Source organism: Stylophora pistillata, chromosome 3, assembly GCF_964205215.1.
Source record: "Stylophora pistillata chromosome 3, jaStyPist1.2, whole genome shotgun sequence".
In the NCBI taxonomy this organism is placed as follows: Eukaryota; Metazoa; Cnidaria; class Anthozoa; order Scleractinia; family Pocilloporidae; genus Stylophora; species Stylophora pistillata.
Window position 1 is genome coordinate 24931491 of NC_142521.1, and position 26487 is coordinate 24957977.

Sequence of the window (26487 nt, forward strand, 5' to 3'; positions counted from 1 at the left end):
AATAGGCCTCATGCAATTCAATAATGGTGGCGTATTTTGTAGCCAATAAACGTCATAAAGTTATGGGTCTCGTTGTGAGCCTTTAGATTCCAACCATGAGGTTCATTTCACTTGTTTTATTTAAAGGCAGGCAAAAAGCGTCTGGGTGAACAGTATATTCTTGGATCTGAGCAAAGACATCCTTTGCCCTCCTTTGGTCAGCCTTAGTTTACCTTCGAGGATCGCGGGTGAAGCGCCGCGCTGCGTATGACTATAATAATTGTGACGTTGAAATTGCAGCTGCTGAGGGAGCCATTGACATTGTTTAATGAGTTTTAGCAGCTTTGTATATCGCCTTTAAGGCTCTTAAAAATCATTGTACATTTATTTAATTTGATTTCATCAAAAAAAGGCAACCAGCCTAGTTTACTAAAGTTTACTACACTTCTAGAATAAGAGTCCACTCCAACAATATACTCTGACAGTCCTTTTCTGTAACCTTAAGAGACAGTGGAGTTCTTTAGCGTCGCAGATATTCCAAACCATGCTCCCGTACATAAGGAAAGGTTTAATCAAGGCGTTATAGTATAAGAGTTTTTCCTTTATTGGAAGGTATCTCTTTATCTTTTTCAATAAACCAATACGCTGAGAGTAAGATCTTGATTGAGTGTTACACCAAGCAATTTATAAGAAGTTACTTGTTCTATTTCGGCCCCATCAAGGGTCACTGACAGGTGATTGCCATCAGCTAATGATGAATGTAGCCTCTTTCCGGTGATAAGTAATGCTTTGGTTTTAATGGCGTTTAGGACCATTCCATTTTTGCTAGACCATTTACCTAATTTATCCATGTATTCTTGAAGACCTTGTTCCAATTCCAAAGGTGTGATATCGATATTAGCGCTGGCTTTAAATGTGGTGTCATCCGCGTAAGCATGAATAGTTAAGTCCGATCCAACAGCTTCGGGAAGATCGTTGAAAAAATTAAAAACAGTAGAGGTCCTAATATGCTACCTTGAGGAACTCCATTGGTTAGCATAAGTTGTGACGAAGTCGAGTTATTTACAATAACACACTGTTTGCGATTGAGTAGATAGCTCTGCAATAGCTTTACAACATTATCTGGAATTCCATATGATCTTAACTTTACCAAGAGAATGTCATGGTTGATCAAGTCGAATACCTTGCTATAGTCCACAAAAACTAAGCCGCTGACGTTGTTCTTATCAAGGTCAAGAAGGACTTGGTCCAGAAGAAACAACAAAGCAGTATCCGTGGAGTGGTTTTTACGGAACCCTGATCGGAAGCGGTATAAAAGTAAGTTTTCTGTTACGCAAGTGTTCACAGCATTGAAGATGTGTCTTTCAAAGACTTTAGAAAGAATAGGCAAAATACTAATAGGACGATAGTTTTGAATATCTTGTTTGTTTCCTTGATTCTTGAATAGAGGTTTAACCTTTGCTATTTTCCATTGTGAGGGAAATGTACAAGTTTCAATACAGTGATTTATAATTTTAGCTATGGAGCGTGATATTCCAGGAGCTGCAATCCCTAGAACTCTGGCACCAGGCCCATCGATTCCCGTGGCTTTGTGTGTAGGTATACTTAGAAGATAATCGTTAACCTCATTATGAGTTATTTGCGGAATAAAATTCTCAATTTGACTGTTAGATTTGTCCGGTGGACCAGGAAGAGCATCATAATGAAGTACAGGTGTCGCCTTTATGAGACGTTTAAATACATCAACGAAGAAGCAGTTAAAGCGTTCAGCGGTTGAATGGTCATCCTTTATCAAGTTGTTTTCGTCAGCAATAGGGACGGAGTCATCGTTATTCTTTGTATCTTTAGATAGGTCTTAAATCAAAGAACAAAGTTTCTTTGGACATTTTTGATTTTTACTGAACTGAGTTTTAAAGTACTGTTCCTTCGCATTTCTTAGTTTCCTCGTCACTTTGTTTTTAACCAGTTTAAAAGCAGACCAGTCCTGCTCATTTTGTGTTCTCCTGGCCCTCTTTAGAAGACTATCGCGTTTATTTATTTCGTTGTATATATCATCAGTGAACCATTTCGGCTGATTGATTTTCTTTACACTCTTGGACTTTAAAGGTGCGTGATTATCAAGAATGTCATTAAAGATTTTGTACCAAGACTCAACAATGTCTTCGGCACCTCGAAAAACAACGGAGATATCCCAAAGGGCTTCTCTTAGGTCTCGCAGAAAGCACTCTTTGTTGATTTTGTCAATGTTTCTGTATTTGATTTTGGAATGTTGTTTACGTTGTGCATCCATGGTTTTGTAGCACCTCAAGATGGTGACCGGAAGGTGATCGGAAAGTCCAGATTTACCTATGGATACTTTTCTAATTCTAGCAGGATGACTAGAGTAAATATGGTCTAAGCATGCATCAGAGGCAGGTCTTGTTACCCCAAGACTGTTAATCCAAGACTGTTCAGTGCCTTTGCGAGACAATGTTTTGAATAACAGTTGAAATTAATATAATCCAAATTAAGGTGTCCCAGAATAATCAATTCATTGTTTTCGAGATGGGCATTTTCAATATTTTTACCCAAGCTCTCATTATAATCTTTGTTGGCTGAAGGTGGATGGTAAACACCAGATATCAAAATCGGTCTCTTTGATTTATGAGGACAAATTTGAAGCCAGAGAGTTTCAAGATCATCCACTTCCAAATCTCTGCGACGTAAAGCCATAACTTTCTCATTTACATACGCAATTATTCCGCCACCTTTCTTCCCAATTCGATCTTTTCTGTGTAACGTGTAGCCAGGTATCATGTGATAGGTGTCTGGAATTTTACTTGATCCAAACGTCTCAGTGAGAATTAAGACGTCGAGTTTAGTAGCACTGTTGTTGTGCGAGGTGAGCATTAGCGATAGTTCTTCCAATTTGGTGTCAGTCAGTCGTTGGATGTTCCAGTGGCAGACTGATAAACCTCTGAAGCCTACAGGAGATTGAAGATTATTAGGTCCTGGATTGACGGCAATATCGCTAGATAGAAGTATACACAGACAAAATTGGCCAAGCTTGACGAACCGCAACAACGCGTGGAGCTTCAAATTCAATTTGCCAGCTGTGCATTTCGAAGGCTTTGACTTACAGTTGAACGTAGGTGGAGCAGATATTTCCTTCCCAATGAAGAGTCTTACTGTAGAGCGATCGAATTCAGGTGTAATTGAAGTAAATTGGCTAAGTAAAATGCTGAAAATAGTCAATAGAAGCACGACTGCAAAAACATGTCTGCACGCCATGACTGCTTGGTAACCCAACTGGACAATGATTTCTAGGAAAAATGGGAAAAAGCGAAGAGCTCTCCCTAAAACTGTTGGCCGACTGTCGTTTACCGCCTTTTACGAATAGTTTCTGCCAACAGTCGGCCGCCATTTTTAGTTGTTTGTCGGCTGACTGTTGGTAGCATGTCGGTAATTTGTTGGCCAAGTGTCAGTTGAGAACCCCTGTTGAATACCAGAAAAGCCTCAGCTCGCATGGAAGATCATTGCATATCGACATGAAATGAAACTTTCTCACTTGAATCTGCCATTTTGTTTAGGGTTTTTTGGACCAATCTCGTGGCACTCTCCTATGTTTAGGTTTCTTAGGTACCAAACCCCTCACAATCCCATGGCATCATCCTCCATCCTCGCAGTCAAGAAGCAAAAAATTTGTTTGCAGCGGCTTCTCGCAGTTGTTTTTTGCTTTACTAAATGTAAGCAGCTTTTATTGTCTCTGACAAGTGACTACATAAAAAATAATAAACTAACTGAAAATGTTAACCAAAAATAAACTCAAACAGACAGAGATAATTGAAAGTCTATATATGACGCCCTAAGGCAAAACGCAATGCATTATAGGGTGATTTCATAGTTAAACTTACCCAAGACAAACGATGATGCAATTTTAGCTCAATTTGTGGTACATCATGCGACTGAGTCTACTAGAATGGTAAGGGTTGAGTAACTGTGATAACAATAATAATAATAATAATAATAATAATAATAATAACAATAATAATAATAATAACAACGAATATTTGTGCGGGAGCACTGTTATCAATGGTCTAAATAACATAATATAAGGATAAAAGCTAGAATAAGATAAGAATGACTACACAACTAACTAAATGCCCTATACAAAAAATTGATCTAAAGACTCCCTAAATAGTACCCTACTTCTAATTTGCTTGATTTTTAAAGGTAAAAAATTAAAAGCTGAAGCTCCTAAAAAAATAACTTTTCTGAGCAAAGTCAAGTCTCACTTTCGGCAGAGCAACAGTGGTCCCTCTGTTCCTCATATTAAAATCGTGGGTTAACAATTTAAAATATTCTTTGAAAGGACTACAAACATTGCCTTTTAGGCAATCAAACACAAATAAACAAGCCTTTTTAAAAAATTTTCAATTGTGGGTAGATAGAGTTTGCAGTTTAGACATTTTGAGTTTTGCAGAATAATCCTGTGACTATGCTGCTCCAGGTTTTTTATTTGGCACCTTCGTGTCTCTGACCAACCAAGCGTAATTTGACCGCAGTAATTGAAAATGGGCATTATCATTGCTTTGTAGATTCGTTCAGCGCTTAAGGTGTCAGTGTTAGAATGGATTCGTCGTAATAAATTCACTCTTCCTGCAGATTTCTTGTATGTTTTGTGAAAGTGCTTGTCAAGATTCAATGTAGGGTCCAGATAGACACCTAGGTACTTGTAATTTGTAGTCGTGTCCACGAGAGATCCATTTACTGAGAGGTTTAGTTCTTTGCCATCGAAACCACTTAATCTTTTTGCTGTTCCAAATAGCATTACTTCAGTTTTTCCTTTTTTGAGATCAATGATAAGTTTGCTATCTCGAAACCAGGAGGCAAGGCTATCGATGTCTTCACTGAGGTTGTGTTGGACAATATCCAAGTCTTTCAAGGACGTGAAAATTACTGTCTGCGTAGGTGATAATCTTAGAGTAATGGAGTGGCTTGTGGACATCATTAAAATGAGTTAAAAACAATAACGGCTAGAGAATACTTCCTTGGGGAGCACCTGTAAAAACAGGGTTAGGTTCTGACAATACTCCCTTAAATTAAACGATCCGGTTTCAGAGGAATAAATAGTCCTTAAACCAGTTCAGTTCATTGTCCTGTATTCCATAGTGAGACAGTTTTTCAAAATGTCTGTTTCCTTACTTGGAACTGGTCAGCTCAGACGACCACCACAAACCGTATGATATTATCCAAACTTTAATAATTATTCGATCTAAGAGAAATACATTTGTAATTCGAAATCAGAGAATGCAAATTTAGTCTTAATCTCATGGAAAATATGACTAGAAACTTCTGTGGCGGGTCGTAAAAACAGGTTTCTCACTTCTGGTTAGCAGATTCGAGTAAGCGAACAGATACAAAAATCGACTTCTCTCTTACTAATTCTTCTGAAAAACTGGTTTAAATCACAACAAGCTAACACTTTTAAATCATTGTGAGGAATTAATGTCAACCACGAGTTGTGTTAATTAAAATATATCTCTCATCATAGGCAATGCCTATTTACTAACGAAAACATTCTCTGCCCCGAGAAGGGCGTAGTCCTTATCCTTCTTTTGATCAGCAGAACTTTCTTTAGCGGTCTCCTTCAGCAGGATATATAACAGAAATCTTGGTAACTGGGCGGCTGTACTCTCCTGCTGGTGTTTTCACTTTGATGTTGCAGACTCGGCCATCTGTCCCGGGATACACCTCGATAACTCTGCCAATAGTCCACTTACTCTGCATAGTATTGTTGTCGGCCATGACGATAATAACATCAACCTCAACATTACGCCTTTCTGTGTGCCACGCCTTCCTTCTCACCAGTGCTGGGAGTATATCTCTGCTCCAACGTTTCCAAAAGGAGTCCACAATTTTCTGCACAAATCCTATGCGGCGTTGCGGGGTTTTTGTGTCGTTGAATGGGCCCCGAGGAGCTTCCGATGTGGCCCCTCCAAGAAGCATGTCGTTTGGGCATAAATATTTGCCATCATCCGGGTCATTAGGAACACGGCTAATAGGGCGTTGATTTATGAAATTTCCGACTTCTAGTAGACGTGTACAGCTTGAACAGACTCAGGATCTGTTCTCCAATTGCCTTCTTCTGGGCTCGCTTATAACTTTTAAGGAGGGCTTCAGGACATCTGTTTTGATGAGAGGCAGCTGGAGCAGTGAACAACCAGTCGATGCTTCTTTCTGCACAGAAATCACGGAGTTTATCAAGATCTAAACCTTCGACCACTTCACGCAGTTCCTGCTCTGCGCCAACAATCTGCAACCCATTGTCGCTTAACAGTACTGCCAGGTATCCACAGATGGAGAAAAAACAACTGGATAAATTCCATTGTCGAAAGGTCAACTGCTAATTCCAGATGGACAGCTCTTGTGTTTAAGCAGGTGAAGATGACGCCATAGTGTTTTTTTGTCTTGTTGCGCCCTATCTTCACATTGTATGGACCAAATTAATTGCATGAGGAGTAGTAGAGGGGTGGTGTTTGCAGTGCTAAGCGAAGAGCCGGAAGGTCTGCCATTAATTGCGTTTCTGCCTTGTGTGCCCATTTCTCCACAAGTGACACATTTAAATTTCACTGTCTTACTGAGCTTGTTGGCTTTCAAGATCCAGTATTTTCATCTGACTTTTGCAGTCATTGTCGCTACTCCGTGATGACCATGGTTGTGCATATGGTGTGTGATCAGCAAGGATATCCTGTGCTCATTGGGAAGCAGCACTGGTTGCTTTTCTTTGTATAACACGAGGGCTTTGTCAATTCTTCCTCCAACCCTGATAATCCCTTTGTCGTCAACAAACGGGCTCAAGGTCTTAAACTCTTCATTTCTTATTCTACACTTCAAATCCTTTTGGGCATCTCTGATCCACGACATCTTAGCCTTCCTTAACTCTATGGGCATGAGAGGTCCTTGTCTCCTGACTCGTATCAGCTTTTGCCAACTGGAGAAATTCCTCACATTGATAACATTTCCAACATCTGCAGGCGAGGCTGCTCTGATGGCATTGACGTGGCGATGCTCTATATCTCCTTCTCGATGCAGTGTAGCTGTTTGGACTGGCCATTGTTCTTCTGGAAGTTTCAGAAATTCTGGGCCATTCATCGATCTCCTCGTTAGCTGCTTTACATGTAATCCTTGCGACAAATCATCCTCTATGTTTTCTTCACTGGGAATGTGCTTCCATTGACTCGGGTCCAAATTATTCTGGATCTCTCCAACCCTTGCTGAGACAAACAGCTTGAAACTGCGGGGAGGACTTTGAATCCATGCAAGTGTGATACTGCTGTCCGTGAAGAATTTGACATCGCCAAAATGAATCGTACACTCTTTCACTATTGTTTTCTCGAGGCGGTAGGCAAGAACAGCTGCTTGTAATTCCAGACGTAGAATTGTCAGCTGCTTTAGGGGTGCCACTCTAGACTTAGCTGCGATGAAGTTAACTTCATAGGTGCCTTGTTTCGTTTTCTGTCGGATATTCACACAGGCCCCAAATGCTTTCTGCGAGGCGTCTGAGAAGACACACAGTGCTGGTGATTCTGGAGTTTCCGGTGGAACCAGGCATCTCTTGAAACCAATCTGGTCGAGCTCCTTCATTTCCTCGTAGAGCTGAGTCCACTTTTCTTTTACCTCACATGGAAGCTCATCGTCCCAATTAGACCAATTTGCCACAGCTCTTGTAAATCTATTTTGGCCCTGATGATGAATGCAGCTGCAAATCCAATAGGGTCATAAAAGCGGGCAACTTGACTGAGAAGCGTTCTCTTGGTCATCTTTATTCCACAGTCCACTGAACGATTTTTCAGGCGCGGTAAATCCACTTTAACTTTGAAGCTGAACTCATCTGTAATGTAATTCCAGATCACTCCAAGCACCTTTTCTTCAACTTCTTCCTGAAAAATATTGAATCCCTTTTCTTGATTTTCTGTGTTGATCAGAACTTTGTTAAACGTCCATCCCTTCATGGCAAACCCTCTACTCTCGAGTACTTTGTCTACATCTCCAGTCAACTTCTGAGCCTGTACTACAGTGTCTACAGAACCGCAAATGTCATCCATGTAAGAATTCTTTGTGAGCACTTCGGCTGCTTCCGGGTAGTCCTTTTTGTTTTCTTCAGCTGTTTTTCTTAATGCAATTTGGGCGATAGCAGGCGGCGGCTTATCACCAAACGTCAGGTTTTTTTTATGTACACATCAAGTTCTCTCTCCGTTTCCAAATTTCTCCATAGGAACCAATGGACATGTTAATCCTTTTCCGGGTTGAGTACTCGGTGATACATTTTGGATATGTCACCCATCACTGCTACTTCTCTTTCTCTAAACCTCAAGACAACTCTATCAGATTTTTCAACAGATTGGGTCACTTTATGTGCCACTATGATCAAAATTTCGCATTGCCTTTTCTTTCCACTTCTGGAAACTAGAAGTAATAAACACTTACCATGCCAAGTTGAATCGCAAAATTCGCTCGAGAAGTATGATTATTTCAACCTTGTTTTTCGGGTTTGGTCACCCGCCATTACTCAATTAAAAAATGGCCGAGTGTGGCCAAAAGAGTTGGCACTAGTTGGAGCCTTTCGGACAACGTGTCCTCCAGGTCGAAATTAACTGATATCAGTAATTGCCAAATGACACCAGATTAACAGATATCGACAATCCCGCCAAGTGGTGTGCTCGGGTTAGACTGGTACCCGAGTTTGCAAACATGGCGGAGCAAAGTGAGTATATATATTCGCTTCTCATGATAAATTATTTCTACGAATTGGGTTTGGGTGAAAGTTTGATCACCCGAATTAAAAGATGTGTAAAAGTCAAACTGTATTTATTCAGATTGTGACAATAAGCAAAAAAAACCACCAGGAGAACTTGGTGATTTATTGGCAAAAGCTAAGAGGTTACTTGTGGAAGATAAAAGTGGATCTGTGGGTGGATTGGCCTCTCCTTTTTCCTCTTCTTCGTCGTTCTCGAAAAAGAGATCAAACAAAGCAGAAAAGACGTACCGTTTTTTTAAAGATTCGACGACTGGAAGGCGTATCATGCACACTGAGTATCGGCCAAGAAGCAGATCTGGAAGCACACAAGAGCCGGAAGATGAAGAAATTCATGATTTTGACATCACTGCCAAGAACGTTCTTGGTCAGTCTCACGGTAGTGCTTTACCATCAAAAAGAAATTCTACTTTCTTAAAGATTGAAAAATCTGGGAGATAAAAAGCGATTTTCCATTCAGGTAGCTCTTTTGCTTCCTCTCAGCGGAGTGAACATTAACCACTAAACTCCTTGAATGTCAAACATCCCTTCCAAAATAGGAGGAGGCTTAATTTATTTCCAGGAGATTTGGTTATCCTTTCAAGGGGCAATTATTCTACACTTGGAAAACTCCTATAATTATTATTACACCACATTATTTGTTTACTACAAAAATAACAAATTTTCTAAATAAAAATGAAATTTAAAAAAAATTGATATATAAATACTTTTATTTACCCTTGGCAGTGTTCTACTAATGGTGCACCGTGTAATCAGCTACAGAACACTCACTTATCTTTACAATATTGATGATTATTCCAGATGATGATATGCTGTCTTGTTTGGAAGAACAAGAATTCCCATCTATAACACCCTCAGCTGCCACAAGTATGTGCCTCTATCATGCCTTAATTATCAATTTATTGTATTTTAAAAATAATCAGGACCATGTGAATACGTTTAAAAAAAGTTAGGCTCGTAGAAGATGTGGTAGGCACAGTTTAGTGTTGTTTTCCTTTATTACAGTGTAGGTGACTTAGCCTGTGCCTTGGAAGCAGCAAACAGCCTTTTGGAGGAGTGGCGTGTGAACAAGGCACCATCAAATCAAAATTGGGAGCAGCGAATATCAAATCTGAATGAAAGCTGGGCAGGTGTTCGGCAAAAGTTATTTAATTCTGTTCTCTCCACTTCTGGAATTCATCCAGAAAGGAGCATGTGCAGCAAATGCTTGAAGAATCCAGCTGTTATTCACTGCTGCGATTGTCACATGCACAGACAATTATGTGGTGCTTGTGATCAATCTGTTCATGAAATACTACCATTTCATGATCGCAGTGCATTTAAAAGTGGATTTCTTAAGCCAATTCCACCCACTGTTTCAGTGGATCATAAGGGAGAGTGGGTCTCTGTAGGTTTGTGTTTTTTATTTATTTCTATTTTGTCTTACTTTGATAAGTCTCAGTTTTATACAAGTTTGAAGTAAATTCATTTCACTTTGTCTATCGTGATGATATAATAATATTGGAAGAAAGGTTGATTCTCGCCTTCAAATTTTCTTTGTACAGGCTCACTAAAATTAATGTTGATGATTTTCTTTCAGATCGTCACCTTCCATTTTCAGAAATGTGTTTAATATGTCCTTTTTGTAACATCTGCAACATGCAGAGAACAGGCAAAGAACAGTTGTGTAGTAGTTAATCCACGGGGTGAGATTCTGATTAAATCTATTTTTGAAGGAAAATATTTAATATGTTAATTCAAATATTAAAATCTGCCTATTTAATAATGTATGTTGTTTAACTGGGCTTAACTTGATATGTTGTCAGGTAATAAGTTATTTCTTCAACACGAAACTGTTGATTAGACTTCAATTCCAATAAGATCCAAAACACTGAACAATGTGTCAAAACACTGTCAAAATGATTTTTACAATCAAACCAATTTTTATCTCAGGATCTTTAGTTGGGAACTTGTATGAACCCATCATCTACTCATTGTTCTATTTTATAAGTTTTTTTAAGGGAAGGTTTCAATGGATTAAGTTTACATGGTTGCCAGTGAATTGATAGAAAATTTCCAATTTATAATGAGTTGTGTAAGGCTGATCTTGTTGGATTTTGACCTTAGCCCTCTTGTTTTGAACACTGTGAAATCTTGGGAAGTGTTACAAGACATGTAATAATAATTTTGCTACTTATTCTGCTTGTTCAATTACTTTTTCCAGGCAGATTTGATGTTAGCCATGTTCTTCTCCATTGCCTTCGGTGCAATAAAGATGTGCCAACATCTAACCCACTCATTATTGCACAGCTTGGGTTTTGGCCAGGAAGTGTGAGCAGCCTGGCATACGTGTTCGATTCCAGGCTGTTCCTACACTGGGATCTTTTCCAGAAAGAAAGTCCAGGTTCATCAGAGAGGTCTTTCCTGAAGTCCCTAGAACAGTTTTCTCTACGGAAAGGAAGGGTTTGTATGGATTTCTTCCCCCCCTTTTTTTTTTGGCGTTAGTAATTGTAGTAAGCTGGTATTTTTGTTAACCTGATAGTCTGTATGTCTTTTTAACTTGACCTTAGGCATTTTCATGCAAATCAGTGGATACATGTAGAAATTGACTTTTTTTTTTTCTAATGAAATACAAAGTTATGACATATGAGTTTGTGTGTACCAATAATTTTAATAAATAGACATCAATTTTTGTAAATGACTCCACAATGGTTCTCATGAGATCTTCTTTTGCAACTAACTATGACAGTACTTCTCGCATATAACTTCTCTTAGCACAATTATGTATGCCAGTTTGATTTTGCTTCTTAGGTTGGAACAATAAACAGCAAAACATTTGGCATTGCTTTCAAAGAATGGAAGTTTTGTCAATATGAGCTTGATGCTTTACGTAAAATGGATTAGATGGAGTGTCCATCATGCAAAGATAGTCAACATTCTGTGCATGTTGATGGAAATATGAAGTTGTACAGGTTTAAATCTGCTGGACTGTAAGTGTAAGAGTACTAACTCTTCTGTGGTAGCAAAGCTGTGTATAACATAATGATAAATTGTTGTTCTCAATTCAGTTGTGTGTCAGCTACAATGGTGTTGACGCATCTTTGTTTACTGTGATAGCTAAAGCACTACTGTAGGCCAATGTTCTAGTCCTGTTGGTGTATTAACCAGTTTTTTTTGCATTGACTGGAAAGATTGTTTTTAAGTTACATGCATGGACACATTTGAAAACAATAAGACTTACCACTTTTACATAATTTTTGTTAGTATCATTTTGTGAATAAATGTTGCCAATGACTGTTGTAGAAGTTAAGTAGGCATACTTGATTTAGTACTACTTAGGAAAAGTTATGGTGCTCTCTATAACTTGTGACAGGGTCAGTTAATAATTAAGTTAATAGTCATTAAGTCAACAGTACATATCAACCCCAAACATGCATTTTAATTTTACACTATGCCATCTCATTATCAAATTAACTTTTTCATTCTTATTTCTATTGTTGTTTGCATAAATACAGGCGACAGTGAGAGTGTTACTATGGTGATGTTTTCATAGCATCAAACAAACAGGTGGATACTCACATCCAGAAATTGTACCAAGGTGCCAAGCCCAGTGTATGTGACTTGATTTTCATAATTTCCATTTTAGAGGTTAAAATGTCTTGATAAATGTTCTAAAGGAAAAGGTGTCTTGGTTTACCATGCAGTTTCACTTGTTGTAACACGCACGAAATCAATGTGTTAAGTACTGTTACTGCCTTTTAAAATGGTCCTTCAAAGCATGCATCAACAAAAAAATATAAAATCAAGTTAAAAGATATCTCAACACTAGCAAATACCAAATTATATAAAAACTAATTTAATATATATACACCTACTATGCCTCTGGTTGTGTTGGAAGCCAGAGGAATTACCAAGGGCAGAGGTTTTTGTTTTGGAAGACAATTTTCCATTATTTTGTTGCCTGTCACTTGGCTGCGACACCATTCAAATTTAACCTCAGCCTCATGGACTGGATTACTCATATCAGGAATATCCTTGAAGAAGCACTGTGAAATATCTGATCAATATTGCAGATGAACAGTACAGAACAGAACAAATGTGGTGATAGTACCTGGAAGGCTGCTGGTAATTCCTTGCATACGAAGAGAAACCTGTGTGAGACTGGTTTAGAGATAGCATGATGCAGACATTCCATAGCGCAAAAGGCTGTGAACATGATGTATGGTGAAATCCATGCTTACGACCACTATTTACAGAAAACCTACTTCATCCCAAAAAAGGTCAAGTACTTTTGGTATGATGTAGTCTGTAAATATTGGCCATGGCTAAAAAAGAATGATGGTGAAGTTTCAGAGAAGATGAAGCCAGGATTGTCCATTATGCATGCCAAAGCACACTCATGGTCTTGTCAGGTTAGTTACTGAAATTCAAACACCATTGCTGAATAAATTGTAAATTAATTTTAGAGGGTAGGAGATGTTAATTTTCCATGCATGAGTATACTGTGTGATGGATGTCCTCGCCTGGGGTGGGATGGGTGGGTGCAGATAGAGGACCACCCTAATTAACTTAGTGTTACTGGTAATATCCTCTGTAAATATTGTTTATTATTATCATTATTATTATTATTATTATTATTATTATTATTATTATTATTATTATTATTATTATTGTACTCTAACCTAATTCTGCAATTTGATTTTACAGGTTTGGTTTTTTTTTTTTTTGTATTTATTTTAAGTGGATTTCTCTTTAAATTTGATAAGCTTTACTTCAGCAATAAAAAAAACTGTTAAATGTTAGTTTAACCTTTTAGTGTTCAAGTTATAGGGAGGTGCTGAAAGATTAAAGTAGGTATTCAGTTATAAGCTTGAAATGCAGTGGTATTGCTAAATTAAGGACTATGAACTCCAAAATGCATGATACTTAACACCGATCATCATCGACATAAAATTGCAAGGTAGTGTTGGAGAACTATCTTGTAATCACTTTTTTTACTCAGTGTAACATGGCCATTGATTGTTGTACATGCAGGCTATCTGGGGTGGAAGGTGGCAGGATGGTGCCTCTGCAACAATAGGAGAGGAAGTTGAGCAAATAAATAGTCATTTCTCAAAGCTGGGTACAATTACCAAACATATGCTTCCAGAAGGTGATTTTGTTCGTGTTCAGCAAATTGTAAATACCTTGCTTTGCAAAGCTTCACACTAGAACTCGAAGTCAGTTTAGTGTATGGAATCAGCTCTGGATTATATTTATTTCCTTTGTTAGCTAGTTAGACATTCTTACTATTGTTTTCGTCTTCATTAGGTGCGAAATCAACATTTCAGTGAAGATTATTGTAAGAACTATCATTCTTAAATGGGCATATATGCACTACTACTAAATTACTTGCTATTAATGCAATGGAGGAAAACCGTTAATACGGTCATTACTAAATAGTTGGAAATATCACTTCTAAAGAACTTCAAATTCTTCCGTAGAAATTTCATGTTACCTACGGCAACCACTTGTCCCTCCACACTGTAGAGAACTACATCAATTCCTGTAAAGACATGATAAGAAATGAGGGAATGTGTAAAAGTTTCCCACTACCATGCTGACAGAAAATCAGGAAGCAGAGTCGTTGGAGAATAGGCTTGAAGTCAACAAAGTATAAGCATGAAGCGTGAAGCCAAATGAAACAACTGCTCCTCCGCAGAGATGGAGAGAAATAAAGTACTGTCATGACCCACCGTCCTTTTTAAGAATATTAATTCATGCTGGAGCTTCTCTAATTGCCACAATAGTTTGTACTTCCCCCCATTTCTCACATAGAGTAACCACTTAATGCTAGAATTTATCAAATGATTCAAACGAATTATTTGTAGACATATAATGATCTATTTGCTAATGAGATTAGCTACTTAGTTAATTAACCCTTTACCCCTAAGGCAAACGGAAGATTTTCCTAAATCGGCAAATAGAGACACTCTGCCTGTGTACAATATACCATTTAAAAGCCAGTGATCAGCTTATTTAAGAACTGACATCAGCAGCTATGAAGAAGGTGGACATTTTGAGAGAAATTACTTTAACCCATTAACGTCCAGTGCGCCCGTATGCGCCCATGGGGACCCACACCCTTTCTACGCCCTGTGACGTCATCAATTTTAACTCTGGAGCACGAATTCGAGCATGTACTTGAACGGGTTGAAAATATCTTGCAGACGATACCAGAATGAGCGCAATTGAGTGGAGGAGATTGGAGAAATAGCCAAAAAACCGTGTCACTTTGACTGGAAAATCTGCACGAAGATCGTCTTTCACTACCCACCTACCTTTCCGAGCATGTGCTTTGAAAATAATGAGTAGTTTCTGAAAAATCTCTACACCAAAATGAAGCCTACTCAATTTCCAGCAAGTCAGGAGAAACTTTAGGCAAGGAGAGGGGAAAAAAAGGGCAGGAGAAAGAGAGAAAAGTAGAAGTCGTAAGTGGGGCGTGACTTTTCAACCCAAAAACTATGCCGAAATTTTGCTCTCTGCGCGTGCCCGAGATTTTCAGGCCGCCATTTTGCATTTGGATCGAAAGGCCGTCGAGTGCACGAGCTGTCAAGTGGTTTTTGGTAAGTTCGAGCTTTTAAAACCCCAACAGTGACCCGAAATCTGCTGGACTAGCTTCAAAACACAGTTTTCCACAAAAGCTGCGGCCGTTAATGGGTTAAAATGCAAAAATAAACGACTTAAAAAATGTCAAAATTCTACTATTAATAATAAGTGTACCCCTAAACTATAGCTTATTTAGCAGCTCTTATTGCATAGCTTCATATGAAACAAGTCTTGCATTCCATTTACATCCCAAAAAAGAAACGAAAAACTTGTGGGGTTGGTCAACCATGTCTTTGATAGGAGGAAGTCACAATTTAATGACTTCAATGAGGAGATCTTCACAAGAAAGAACAATGAGAAATACAAAAAAAATATATGATTGGACCACGTGATAACAAAGCAAACATGGTAGTTAAGCATCTTGAGATGGAGTGCAGTTGACAGGCAACTGAGCATCAGGATGGCTGGCTATGGTAAGTACATCAGAGAAGAATGCATGGATTGAGTGGACAATAGTGAGGAAAACAGATCTGAAATATTAAGTAAAGATTTTATTAAGCACCTTGAGATGAAGGACAGTTGCTGGATTGGAGAGTTGGTGGAGAGTCAGGATGGCTTGCTATGGCAGGTGCCAGAACTAAATATGAAAGAAATCAGACCATCAGAATATATCAGAAAACAATAATACAAAAGATATTGATACCAAAAAAATTTTATTTGATGGTATAACAACAATCTAAACATGGCTTAAGCACCTTGAGAAGATGGATAGTTGTTGGTTTGTGAAGAGTCAGCAGGACTTGCTGTAGCAGATGCAGGGACTAAACAACAAAAATATGAGAAAATAATACATGATGAAACATTAAAGATGAGTATGATACAGAAGAATATTATTTGATTCTGTAATAATAAAGTAAACATGGTTTCAAGCACCTTGAGAGGATGGATAGTTGGTGGATTGTGGAGAGTGAGCATGAGTTGCTATGGTGGATGCAGGGACTAAATAACAAAAATACGAGAAAACAATTTACATGAGGTAACATTAATGAGAAGTAGGATACAAAAAAACATTTGAGGGTATAATAACAAATTAAACATGGTTTTAAGTACCTTGAGAGGACGGGCAGTTGGTGGATTGTGGAGAGTGAGCATGAGTTGCTATGGTGGATGCAGGGACTAAATAACAAAAATATGAGAAAACAATTTACATGAGGTAACATTAATGAGAAGAAGGATACAATAAAACAATATTTGATGGTAAAATAACAAAGTAAACATGGTGTTAAGTACCTTGAGAGGATGGGCAGTTGGTGGATTGTGGAGAGTCAGCATGAGTTGCTATGGTGGATGCAGGGACTAAATAACAAAAATATGAGAAAACAATTTACATGAGGTAACATTAATGAGAAGAAGGATACAATAAAACAATATTTGATGGTAAAATAACAAAGTAAACATGGTGTTAAGTACCTTGAGAGGATGGGCAGTTGGTGGATTGTGGAGAGTCAGCATGAGTTGCTATGGTGGATGCAGGGACTAAATAACAAAAATATGAGAAAAAAATTTACATGAGGAAACATTAATGAGAAGTAGGATACAAAAAAAATTTGATGGTATAATAATAAAGTAAACATGGTTTTAAGTACCTTGAGAGGATGGGCAGCTGGTGGATTGTGGAGAGTCAGCATGAGTTGCTATGGTGGATGCAGGGACTAACTAACAAAAATATGAGAACACAATTTACATGAGGTAACATTAATAAGAAGTAGGATACAAAAAAAACATTATTTGATGGTATGATAACAAAGTAAACATGGTTTTAAGTACCTTGAGAGGATGGGCAGTTGGTGGGTTGTGGGGAGTCAGCAATGCTAGCTGTGGTGGGTGCCAGAACTAAATACAATTTTAAGAAATCAGAGAATACATAACGAAGCAATAATGAGGAGTATGCTACAAAAAATATTATTTGATGGTAGAATAACAACTGAACATCATGGTTTTAAGAACCTTGAGAAGATGGATAGTTGGTGGGTTGTTGATGTTCAAGATCAATTGCTGGTAGGTGCAGAACAGACAATGGTTATGAAAAAATGATAAAAACCAAAATTAACTAGTAAATTGTGTGATAACAAAGTAATCGTGGCATAAGCACCTTCAGCGGAAGGGCAGTTGGAAGGTGGCTGATGATCCTGAGGACTGGCTTTGGTAGGAGGAGGACCTAAATATTAAAGACATCAGAAAAGAATACATGAAACAAACAAAATGAGGACTAGAAATAATATTAGTTTACTGCGTCATAGCAAAGTTAAGGTGGCTCAAAAAAGTAATATTTCAGTGAGAAGTCTGGGCTCTAGCATGCAATTTAGCGCTAGGCATCATGGTCACCTGAGGAGTCCTGAGAAAGTCCCCAAGAGTTCAAGTTTGCAAAGCGCACAATAAACATGGTGGAACGAAGTCTATGTTTCCACCTACTTCAATGAGGTGTTTGGCATATCACTTGTTTTTATCTTCGAAAACAGCCATTCTTCAGGCAATTCCAAATGAAAAAAAAAAATCCTTTTAAACTGCTGTGCTGGAATGTAAATAACAATTGCAATTGATGTCAGTTGATGTTGTGATGGATTGTGCCGGCTATCAATCTAAAAAACAGCATGAAAAAAGTACTCTTCAAGTTTTCCTTGTTCCTTTTAATAGGTCAGTCTCGCCTTTGGGTATTTGTAGTACTCTTCTTCTACAAAGGCAGAATACATGTGTGAAATTTTAACAAAAACTGTGGAGTGGTATTTTTCCAATCTTGAAATTTCCATTTTTTTAAATGTCAGCAAAATCTACTGTGACTGTGCATAATTTTTTCTAATTTTCCCTTTATCTTCTTGTGTGTGTAATAAAAAGATTTTTATAAAAACAAATACATTGTATGGGGTCACTGGCTTACTTTTTAAGATAGATGCAATTGATGGCAAAAAGAGGGTCAAATTTCACAGTTGCTATGCATCAGAACAGTACCTTAATTATATAACATATAATTATATACCTAATAACATAAATATGAATAATTCATAAGAGGATATATTGAAAAATTCACGTGCAATATGGGTATTTAAAAACTAAAGAATGGAGAAGTTTTAAAATTATGAAGCCACATAGGAAATGTTTATTACTTAAGATTATGAAATAATCAGAAATAAAGGCTGCTATCAGTAGTAAAATACCTCACCCGCACTGGGACTATCACCAACTTCCGCCATTTTCGAAATCTCTTGACGACAATATGGGCACCAGTCTAACCCGAGCACACCACTTGGCGGGATTATCGATATCTGTTAATTTGGTGTCATTTGGCAATTACTGCTTACTACTATCAGTTAATTTTGACCTGGAGGACATGTTGTTTCGGAAGTGACGTCATATGCGCAGCTCAACAAACCAATGTGGCTAATTTTGTATGCTATTTCTAAGAAGTGAGAGGTATTTAGAAAGCATAATTTGCAAGCAGAATGCCTCCAAGGCATTGTGTCGTGCAAGATTGCGAAAGAGTGGCCGACAAACAGTTAGGAATATCTCTTACGTACACTGTATGCTATACGGTATTTCAGCAAGGAAAATACTACTGGGAATAAAACAAAAGTGATGTGTTGGTTCATTTTGCCATCAATTTTCCTGCACTGATCAGTATTAGTAATTGTTTTCCTTTTATGTTACATATGACATCAGAGAAGGGGCTTCAAGAGACAAATGAGAGGAGGACAGCCAGTGGTAGAAGACCTTCTCACTGTTCAAAGTGTGGACAACCAAAATGGGGTCACAAGAGGGACCAGTGTCAATCAGAAGACAAAAATTAATGCTACTAGATTTGTACTAAATTTGCAATGTGTGGTTGCAGAAAATAGCCATACTTGATACTTCCCCCATGGAAGGTTTTTCATTTAAAACTTCCCGCATGGAAGGTTTTTCATTTAAAACTTCCCCCTCCCCCCCACTAGAATTTTTAGTTGACCCTTGTACTTCCTGTAACCCTTCTCCCCCTCGGAAATTTCAATGTTGCATAATTTGAAAACAGGTTTGGCCTTGCTCCGGTCTTTCACCGGACTGTCAGGGTGTGTTAGGGTAGAAATTAACATCAGGATAATAATAGTGTGTTCAATGAAAACAACCAAAGTAATTTACAAAAGTGGGCCATTATTTTTTATTTCACTCTACCTTTGATGGCCTTTAGAGTTGTTGTGTTTTGTTAAAATGAACAAAGTTAGAACAGCCCATTTCTGAGTTGCTGAGCGCCCTGGAAACTGGTTCCGAATTTCTGCATGGGAGCGAGGCTAGGTGCTCACATAGCGGTGCAAAAATATAAATAGCAGGTTTTATAAAAGAAATTTAGACTGACTAAATGTGGTTTACTGATCCGTAGCTTTGTGTCGGAACGGTAATCGGACTAAACTGGACGTAAACTGGACTAATCACGTGAGGCGTGAGTAGTCCAGTGGTCAGTGCGCAGGACTCTGGGTTAAACGGCCCGGGTTCAAGTCCTGGCTGGGGCGTAACGTTGAGTCCTTAAGCAAGACACTTCACTCACATTGTTTCGTCTTCTCGGATAGGACGTAAAGCCGGAGGTCCCGTCTCTTAAAGGGTAAGGGGTAAGAGATGTTAATTTCCCACGCACGAGATTACTGTGTGCTTATACAGTTGCCAATAAATTCAACCTGCTTGAACAAATAAACATGATGATGATGATGATGATGAACCGGGCAGACCTGTCTTTCTTTCGATTTCCTACGGACAAACGACTTTCTATTTGGTTGAAATTCTGTCGTAGAGCTGATAGTAAGTTCGAAGAAGAGCAAAGGAAAGCAATAGCTGGCGAGGAAAACAACCTAAGGATCTGTAACGAGCACTTTACGGATGATTCTTATCGGAAACACTGAATGGTAGACATACCCTCAACGATTATGCCATACCAGCAATATTTCGAATCTTCAACAAACCTGAAACATCGAGAAAAGAACGCTACGAAAAACATGTACAAAAACGATCTTTACAGAGAGAGTCCCATGTCAAAACAACGATCATGTTTCCGAGGGCACACTTGCGAAGAACAGAAGTTCGAGTGGAACAGAAGTTCGTCTAGTGAGGCACCAAGAAAAGGCCAAAGTGGATTAACTACTAGTCCACTTTCTTTCAAAAGTAAATCACAGTGCTTGTGATTAATATTTTTGAAATACAATTTTGCAGCAGAAATCTCCTTCAGCTGTCCCCATTCCAGTGCTTCTGGGACATTTTCCATGGGGCAATAATTCATCAACAATTTGATAGTATTAGTCTTGTCTGTTGTGTCTTTATAATGGCAAATTTTGTAAAAACTTGATGCAGTTATCCGCCCTGTTCTTTGATCAATCCAAAATTGACTGCCCCCTTGTTGTACAGTCTTGGCACAAATTGTGTCACATTGAGTTTGGTCTACGTTCAAGAAGTCATTAAACTCTTCCACGATTTCATCATTACAACAGAAATCTTTGCTGATGTTCTTCTCACTTTTAAAAACATCAGCATATTCCTTCATTGTGTAAATATACATAGGATACACTGTTTCATAATGCTCAACATTTGCATCACATGAAACGTATTCAGCCACTGAGGCTTCGGGAATATCGAGTCTACTTGAGCTGGGCAAGAACTGTAGAGGTGCTGCACCAGGACAAACCTGCTTGAGACCTTGCCTTAACTTTTCTTTTAAAGTACTCGAATTGGTGAGGGTTGATATGGTTTCAAATGAAGTTTTTCTTCTTTTCCAAACTCTGCCTTGACAATATTAAGATCTTCTAGTCGAATGGCATAATCATCGTTTCTATTTCTACGTTTCCAGAGACGTTTCTCTGAAGTGCATGTGTTTGTTAGGTTACTTGATAACGTAGACTGCAGATCAAAAAGTGCAGCAGTGACGTGTTTACAAGCACCGTCGCTACCTCTCTTACATGGACAATACGCCACGTGCACTTCGGCGCTCAATTTCAAAATAAAAAAACCATTATAAGTTGACTGACCGTCTTCGGTTTTTTTTTTTCGTTCAGCTGGCTTCACTTTAAACTGAAAGTAAGAAAACGGTTTTTTTTCCAATTGATTACACTGTAAATCTTCCACGTGTCCATCATGGAACAGCTTGTATCCATGTAGGCGTTTAAATGACCTTAGGTTCTCAACTGAGTAGTTGTATTTTCCGACTAAGTAGCTATACAAGTCGGCAAATGTGAATTCAGGTATACTCACAAAATTGCGAGACCAAGAGCACAATGTATTGATCGGGATTAGGAAGTAGTCCCTCGTTTGTCTGTAGCTTTTCCTCTAACACCTGATAGAACGATTCCATGACTTCTTTGAGTTTTCGCTGCTTCATTTCCGCCGCAATTTGACATAGCTCTAAAAGTTCAGTCCTTCTCTTCCCTTTTCCCCTATCACTCAACTGGATTCCACGATCGGACAAATATTTTTTCAGGTTTTCTACTTTTATTTGGAGAAATCCACATCCCTGGACGCCATAATGTTTCCAATTAAGTGCGCACCTAGCCTCGTTGTGATGTGCTAAATTCAGTACCAGCCCAATGCGCCAGACAACTTGGAAATGGGCTATTCACATGATTTTGGTCTTTCAATAAACTGCCAGTCCAGAAACATTAATTTTCATCATCTTCAAAGGTGCGGTATTGTCCATTCTCAGCTGGAAAATGCTTTTGTATCTTGCTATATGCACAACAGGGTAGTAGATAACGCCTCGAGCTACCAATATAATCCCAGAGTAAACTGCCGGTACGCCACTGACATCAGGAACCTAATAGAACAACAAATATAATGAGAAGAAGCGTTTTGAGTCTGTGTGTGTGTATCAAGCCGAGGCTGACATCATGAATAAAGTTTGTTGTGTTCGTATCTGTACGCGTCTGTACTGGCTGGTCAACACCATCCCCTCCATCCCCTCCATCCCCCCTCCCCCCCCAAAAAAACCCTTCATAAATGGGTCAGGGATGTGTATCATGCAACGGAAAAATAATGCAAGGAAATGAAAACGAACTGTCTTATTCAATAGTGTTACTTTAGCATACCTTTTAGTCTATTTCCAGCTAATTTACCATTGTCACTGTGAAAATCACAAAATTGACCTGCTATCATTATTTTTTTTTACTTACTCTGCTTCCGTTCTTCGACCATGAGTGTATATTGTTCTATAAGATTTCCCAGATCTAGTCTTAAGATTCAACGCAGCAACTGGTAAAGTGCCACTACAGCAACTTGTAAGTTGGTTTGAATGCTTTCATTTATTTCTTTTCCCGAAACAAAGGACGTGTTTTCATGGTGTGGGGCGACATCATCATTTCCGGAACTTGTACTTTGATGGGTGTTAATGGGTTGATAATCGCCAGAACTTACACTAGGGGCATCGTCTTCTATTTGAATACTTGGAATTTCACTACTTCCCGGCCCACCGACACCATTACTATTCACTTTAGATGCTTTAGATGTATCATGAGCTTGCAATGGGGCCTTGTGAATCGATAGGACGTATTCGCCATGTTGCCGACGGGTCATGGGTAGTCTTTGATCTTTCAGTGCCTGCCAGATCTCTGCGAAGAGTTATCTTTGAGAGGAAAAAGTTCCCAAGAAAGGCAATAGTCTTAGTTGTTTGTCCATTGAACTCGTTAGTGGAATCACATATTCAAGAACTAGAAGAGCGAGGAATTACAGCTACAAGCCTCGTGGGTGATGTTGATGATGAAATAATTATGCGTGGCGAGTATTCGTTCATTTTTGCAAACCCTGAGTCCCTTGTTCTGAACGAAAAATGGCGGAATATGCTACAGAGCGATGTTTATCAAAGAAATCTCTTCACTATAGTAACTGACGAGGCACATGTTATCCCTAAATGGTAGGATAACTTTATACTTTAACTTACCTTAGGTTAACTTACGTTATGTTCAGCTTTTATATTTTCTAGTGAAATAATTCATAAATGTAGTTGAAGGACGATGCACAAAGATAGTTTTAATTGATTCATGATTCGTACTTTTTCTGGTTCCTGCGGATACACTCTCAATTTTATTGCCAGGCCATTAAATAAGTATAATACTCTTCCATTGTGTGCATGGTATATTTTAGGAGGCATTGTTTTCCAGCTTCTTTCTCAGGTAAAGCGTACTCTGTTTAATTTGTATAGTAGGGGATTTAAAGCTGAGAAAAAAGATTCAAGCAGCAAGAAAGAGTTTGTTGCGGCATTTCGTGAGTGCTTTTCAAGGCTTGGAGAATTGCGGTCTCTCGCAAGTAAAAAGCCTTTGTTGCCAGTTTTAGTCTTGACTGCAGCAGCCAATATCCAGTCAAGAAAAACAATCGAAGAGTCACTTTGCTTACGACCTAGCTGTATTCGTATATTTATCAGCCCAAACCGTGAAAACATATACTTAAATCGACTGAGGGTAAACTCCAATGTAAGCCAGTCATTCAATTGGCTTTTGAAAAATATCAGAGAAGATGGAAAAGACAATTGTTTATTGCAAGTCTACAAAGGACTGTGGCAGACTTTTTATGTATTTTAAAGTGAATTTGGGAAATGACAGCTTCCACAAGAATGAAATACATTAAAAAAACCTTCTGTTTGCAATGTACCATCATTCAACCCTCTCCAAAAACCAATCTCAAGTGTTAGATTTATTCCTTGATGAAGAGGGAACTTGCAGGTAGATTTTTACCACAAATGCATTAGGGATGGAAGTCAATTTTCCTAATGTGAGGTACATTATACTCTATGGTCTGCCTAGAGAAATGGAGGAACTGGCACAAGTAGGACGTGCTGGAAGAGACCGGAAACCTGCAACGGCATTCTTAATGTTCAATGGACAGAAAACAAGGAACTGTGATCAGCAAATTAAGAACCTCTGCAATGACACTGGCTGTTTGAGGGAAATGATGCTGGCTGACTTCGATGTAAGTAACTTTCCCAACTTCAAAACCCACAAATGCTGCATAAATTGTCACATGGACTGTTTATGTGACAAGGGTAAACTATGCAGGGAACCTTTACCTGTTATCAATGTGAATGAAGGTGAAGAAAAACCTGTCATGACAAGAGAAGTAAGTCACAATGAAATGGAGGTTCTTCGAGAGATTCTTGAAGATTATAAAGAAGAATTCTCAACAGAATTTAAATGTTTCCTTGGCGTTGATGGATGCAATTTGTTTGTTGATGCTCCAACGAAGAAGGTATTATAGCATTGCAAGTTCATCTTTGATAAAGCTTATATCTTGGATAACTTACCTGTATTTATAAATAGTCAAGCAATGGATATTCTTTGTATGATGAATGATGTTTTTCAAGATGTGGACAAAGGTGAAATCGATATTGATCAATGCGCTCGGCTAAATACAGCACTAAACATGTCTGTCGATGAGCTAGATATAAGTACATTTTTTGAAGAACTAGTGATGACTATGAAATGTGATCTGATGATAATTCAGAGTAAGATTGATTCTTAAACCAAAACAGTATATAATGTATTTAATAGTTTTTGCCAATACCACAGAAAGCAAGAAATAATATGATAGCTATTCAAGCAGTAAAAATATATTTTTTTCATCAAATGCTGCACGATTACGACCCTGCTTAATTAAGCTGCATGTGCTAATAATTGCAAGAACTATGTGTGCCTGACCTACAATTGAAAGTAATCACGAGAATGATACAATTCAAATTAAACAAATCTCAAACTCTTATTGGTTCATTTGTGGGTTAAGCACACACAATAACCTTTTTGTTCACTTTTACTGAAATAATTGAAGTTTTGCACATTTAGATGGAGCTCTGCACATGTTCTTGCAATTCATGTTGGCTGTGCCATATATAATCACTCAAAGCAAACAATAATATTCAGGCTAAGAATGTACTAATTTAAAAGGAGAATAAGGTTGTCCTTTCTACATTGAGTGTATATTTATTTTAATAAAAAAATACAGTAATCTTGTGAACCCTGATAGGGAGACCCCTTAAATGGACTAAAAAAATAAATCTTCATTTGAAAATTTCATTGATCTTGATAAAATTTAATAGTGACATTTGCATTCCATCAAAATTTTCAGTCGAAAAAAGCATATTTACTACTGCATAGGGTCACAGTATTGTTTATGTTTATACTTCAAAACAAGAGGGAACAAAACCCTTGACCATGAACTATATTCATTGTTAACAAAAAATAAGCAATTTTTGTACCATTCAATAGTAACAAATTTGTTGGATCATTGTTTTCATAGTTTATCATGATGTATTATCTACAAATATAAACTATTAAAGTACCACTTGACCAAAATCTATTGAAATTTATATGAAACTATAACAGTGCAATTTTCACGCAAAATGACAGGTCATGGTAGTACTAACATAGTGGCACTAAAACATTTTTGTTTTCAAGCTCATTAGAATAAAAAACCCTCAATGAAATTCTGAAGATAGGCATGACGTCATACAAATCAAACTGGCAATGATGCTTAACATTTAAAAACATTAAAACTCAAAGCCAGTTTAAACTTACTTAATTTGATGTACGGTAAGCAGTTATTTACTCTACACCAATACATGTTTTACTGTATGATGAATTAAATACAGTTTAAAGTGTATTTGGTGAGTGGGCTTCTGTTAAATTTAGGAAATGCATGGTGTTCTCGTCCCTCCACACAATTTTCTACAAATACTTCAGCTTTGCTGTGGAGCTCATTAACTATGGTCAGGAAACCTGCCTCTGATCGTGTAACTGTGTGCCGGCCTGATGGATGGCGTACATTGAGGTTGGAATCGATGGATGAGAATAAATCTTGGACACCCTTGATTGCCTTGCTACATCGTACAGCAGCCGGTTCATGCAAATTTGCACCAAGATTGCCCAGCATTTCTTTTTTAAGGTGTATAATATGCTCCATGCGCAGATCAAGGGATATGTTGATACCGGCGCTCCCCTTATTGTTGACAGTTCTGTTCCAAATTAAACTATGTGCCTTTTCAGGTGACAGCATAGCTTTGGTATTTGCTAAAAGCTGTAAAGCAGCCAATGAATACTTAGTGTGGCCGTGAGCTTTAAAAAGCAGTAACATATACTTCCATCATAGTAAAATCCTTGCAC

The 26487-nt window shown here is 38.1% G+C and overlaps 2 protein-coding genes, 1 non-coding gene and 1 pseudogene across 3 annotated transcripts; 1 reads left to right on the plus strand and 3 right to left on the minus strand.

Annotated features, from left to right (window-relative positions):
* Positions 1-335: 335 nt before the first annotated feature.
* LOC148735192 (uncharacterized) lies at positions 336-6420 on the minus strand (annotated as a pseudogene).
* A 210-nt stretch (positions 6421-6630) lies between these two features.
* Positions 6631-7605, minus strand: LOC148735193 (uncharacterized). The gene has a single exon (XM_088752886.1). It carries the CDS (start codon positions 7603-7605, stop codon positions 6631-6633), a length of 975 nt encoding a protein of 324 aa, XP_088609012.1.
* Positions 7606-7634: 29 nt separating this feature from the next.
* LOC148735194 (uncharacterized) lies at positions 7635-8066 on the minus strand. Its single transcript, XM_088752887.1, has one exon. It carries the CDS (start codon positions 8064-8066, stop codon positions 7635-7637), a length of 432 nt encoding a protein of 143 aa, XP_088609013.1.
* A 646-nt stretch (positions 8067-8712) lies between these two features.
* Positions 8713-14803, plus strand: LOC111320052 (uncharacterized). The gene is made up of 9 exons (XR_015998600.1): positions 8713-8725; positions 8838-9143; positions 9578-9643; positions 9787-10167; positions 10980-11218; positions 11567-11745; positions 12271-12367; positions 12829-13167; positions 13790-14803. It is a non-coding gene; the product is annotated as an uncharacterized LOC111320052 (transcript).
* The last annotated feature ends 11684 nt before the right edge of the window (positions 14804-26487 follow it).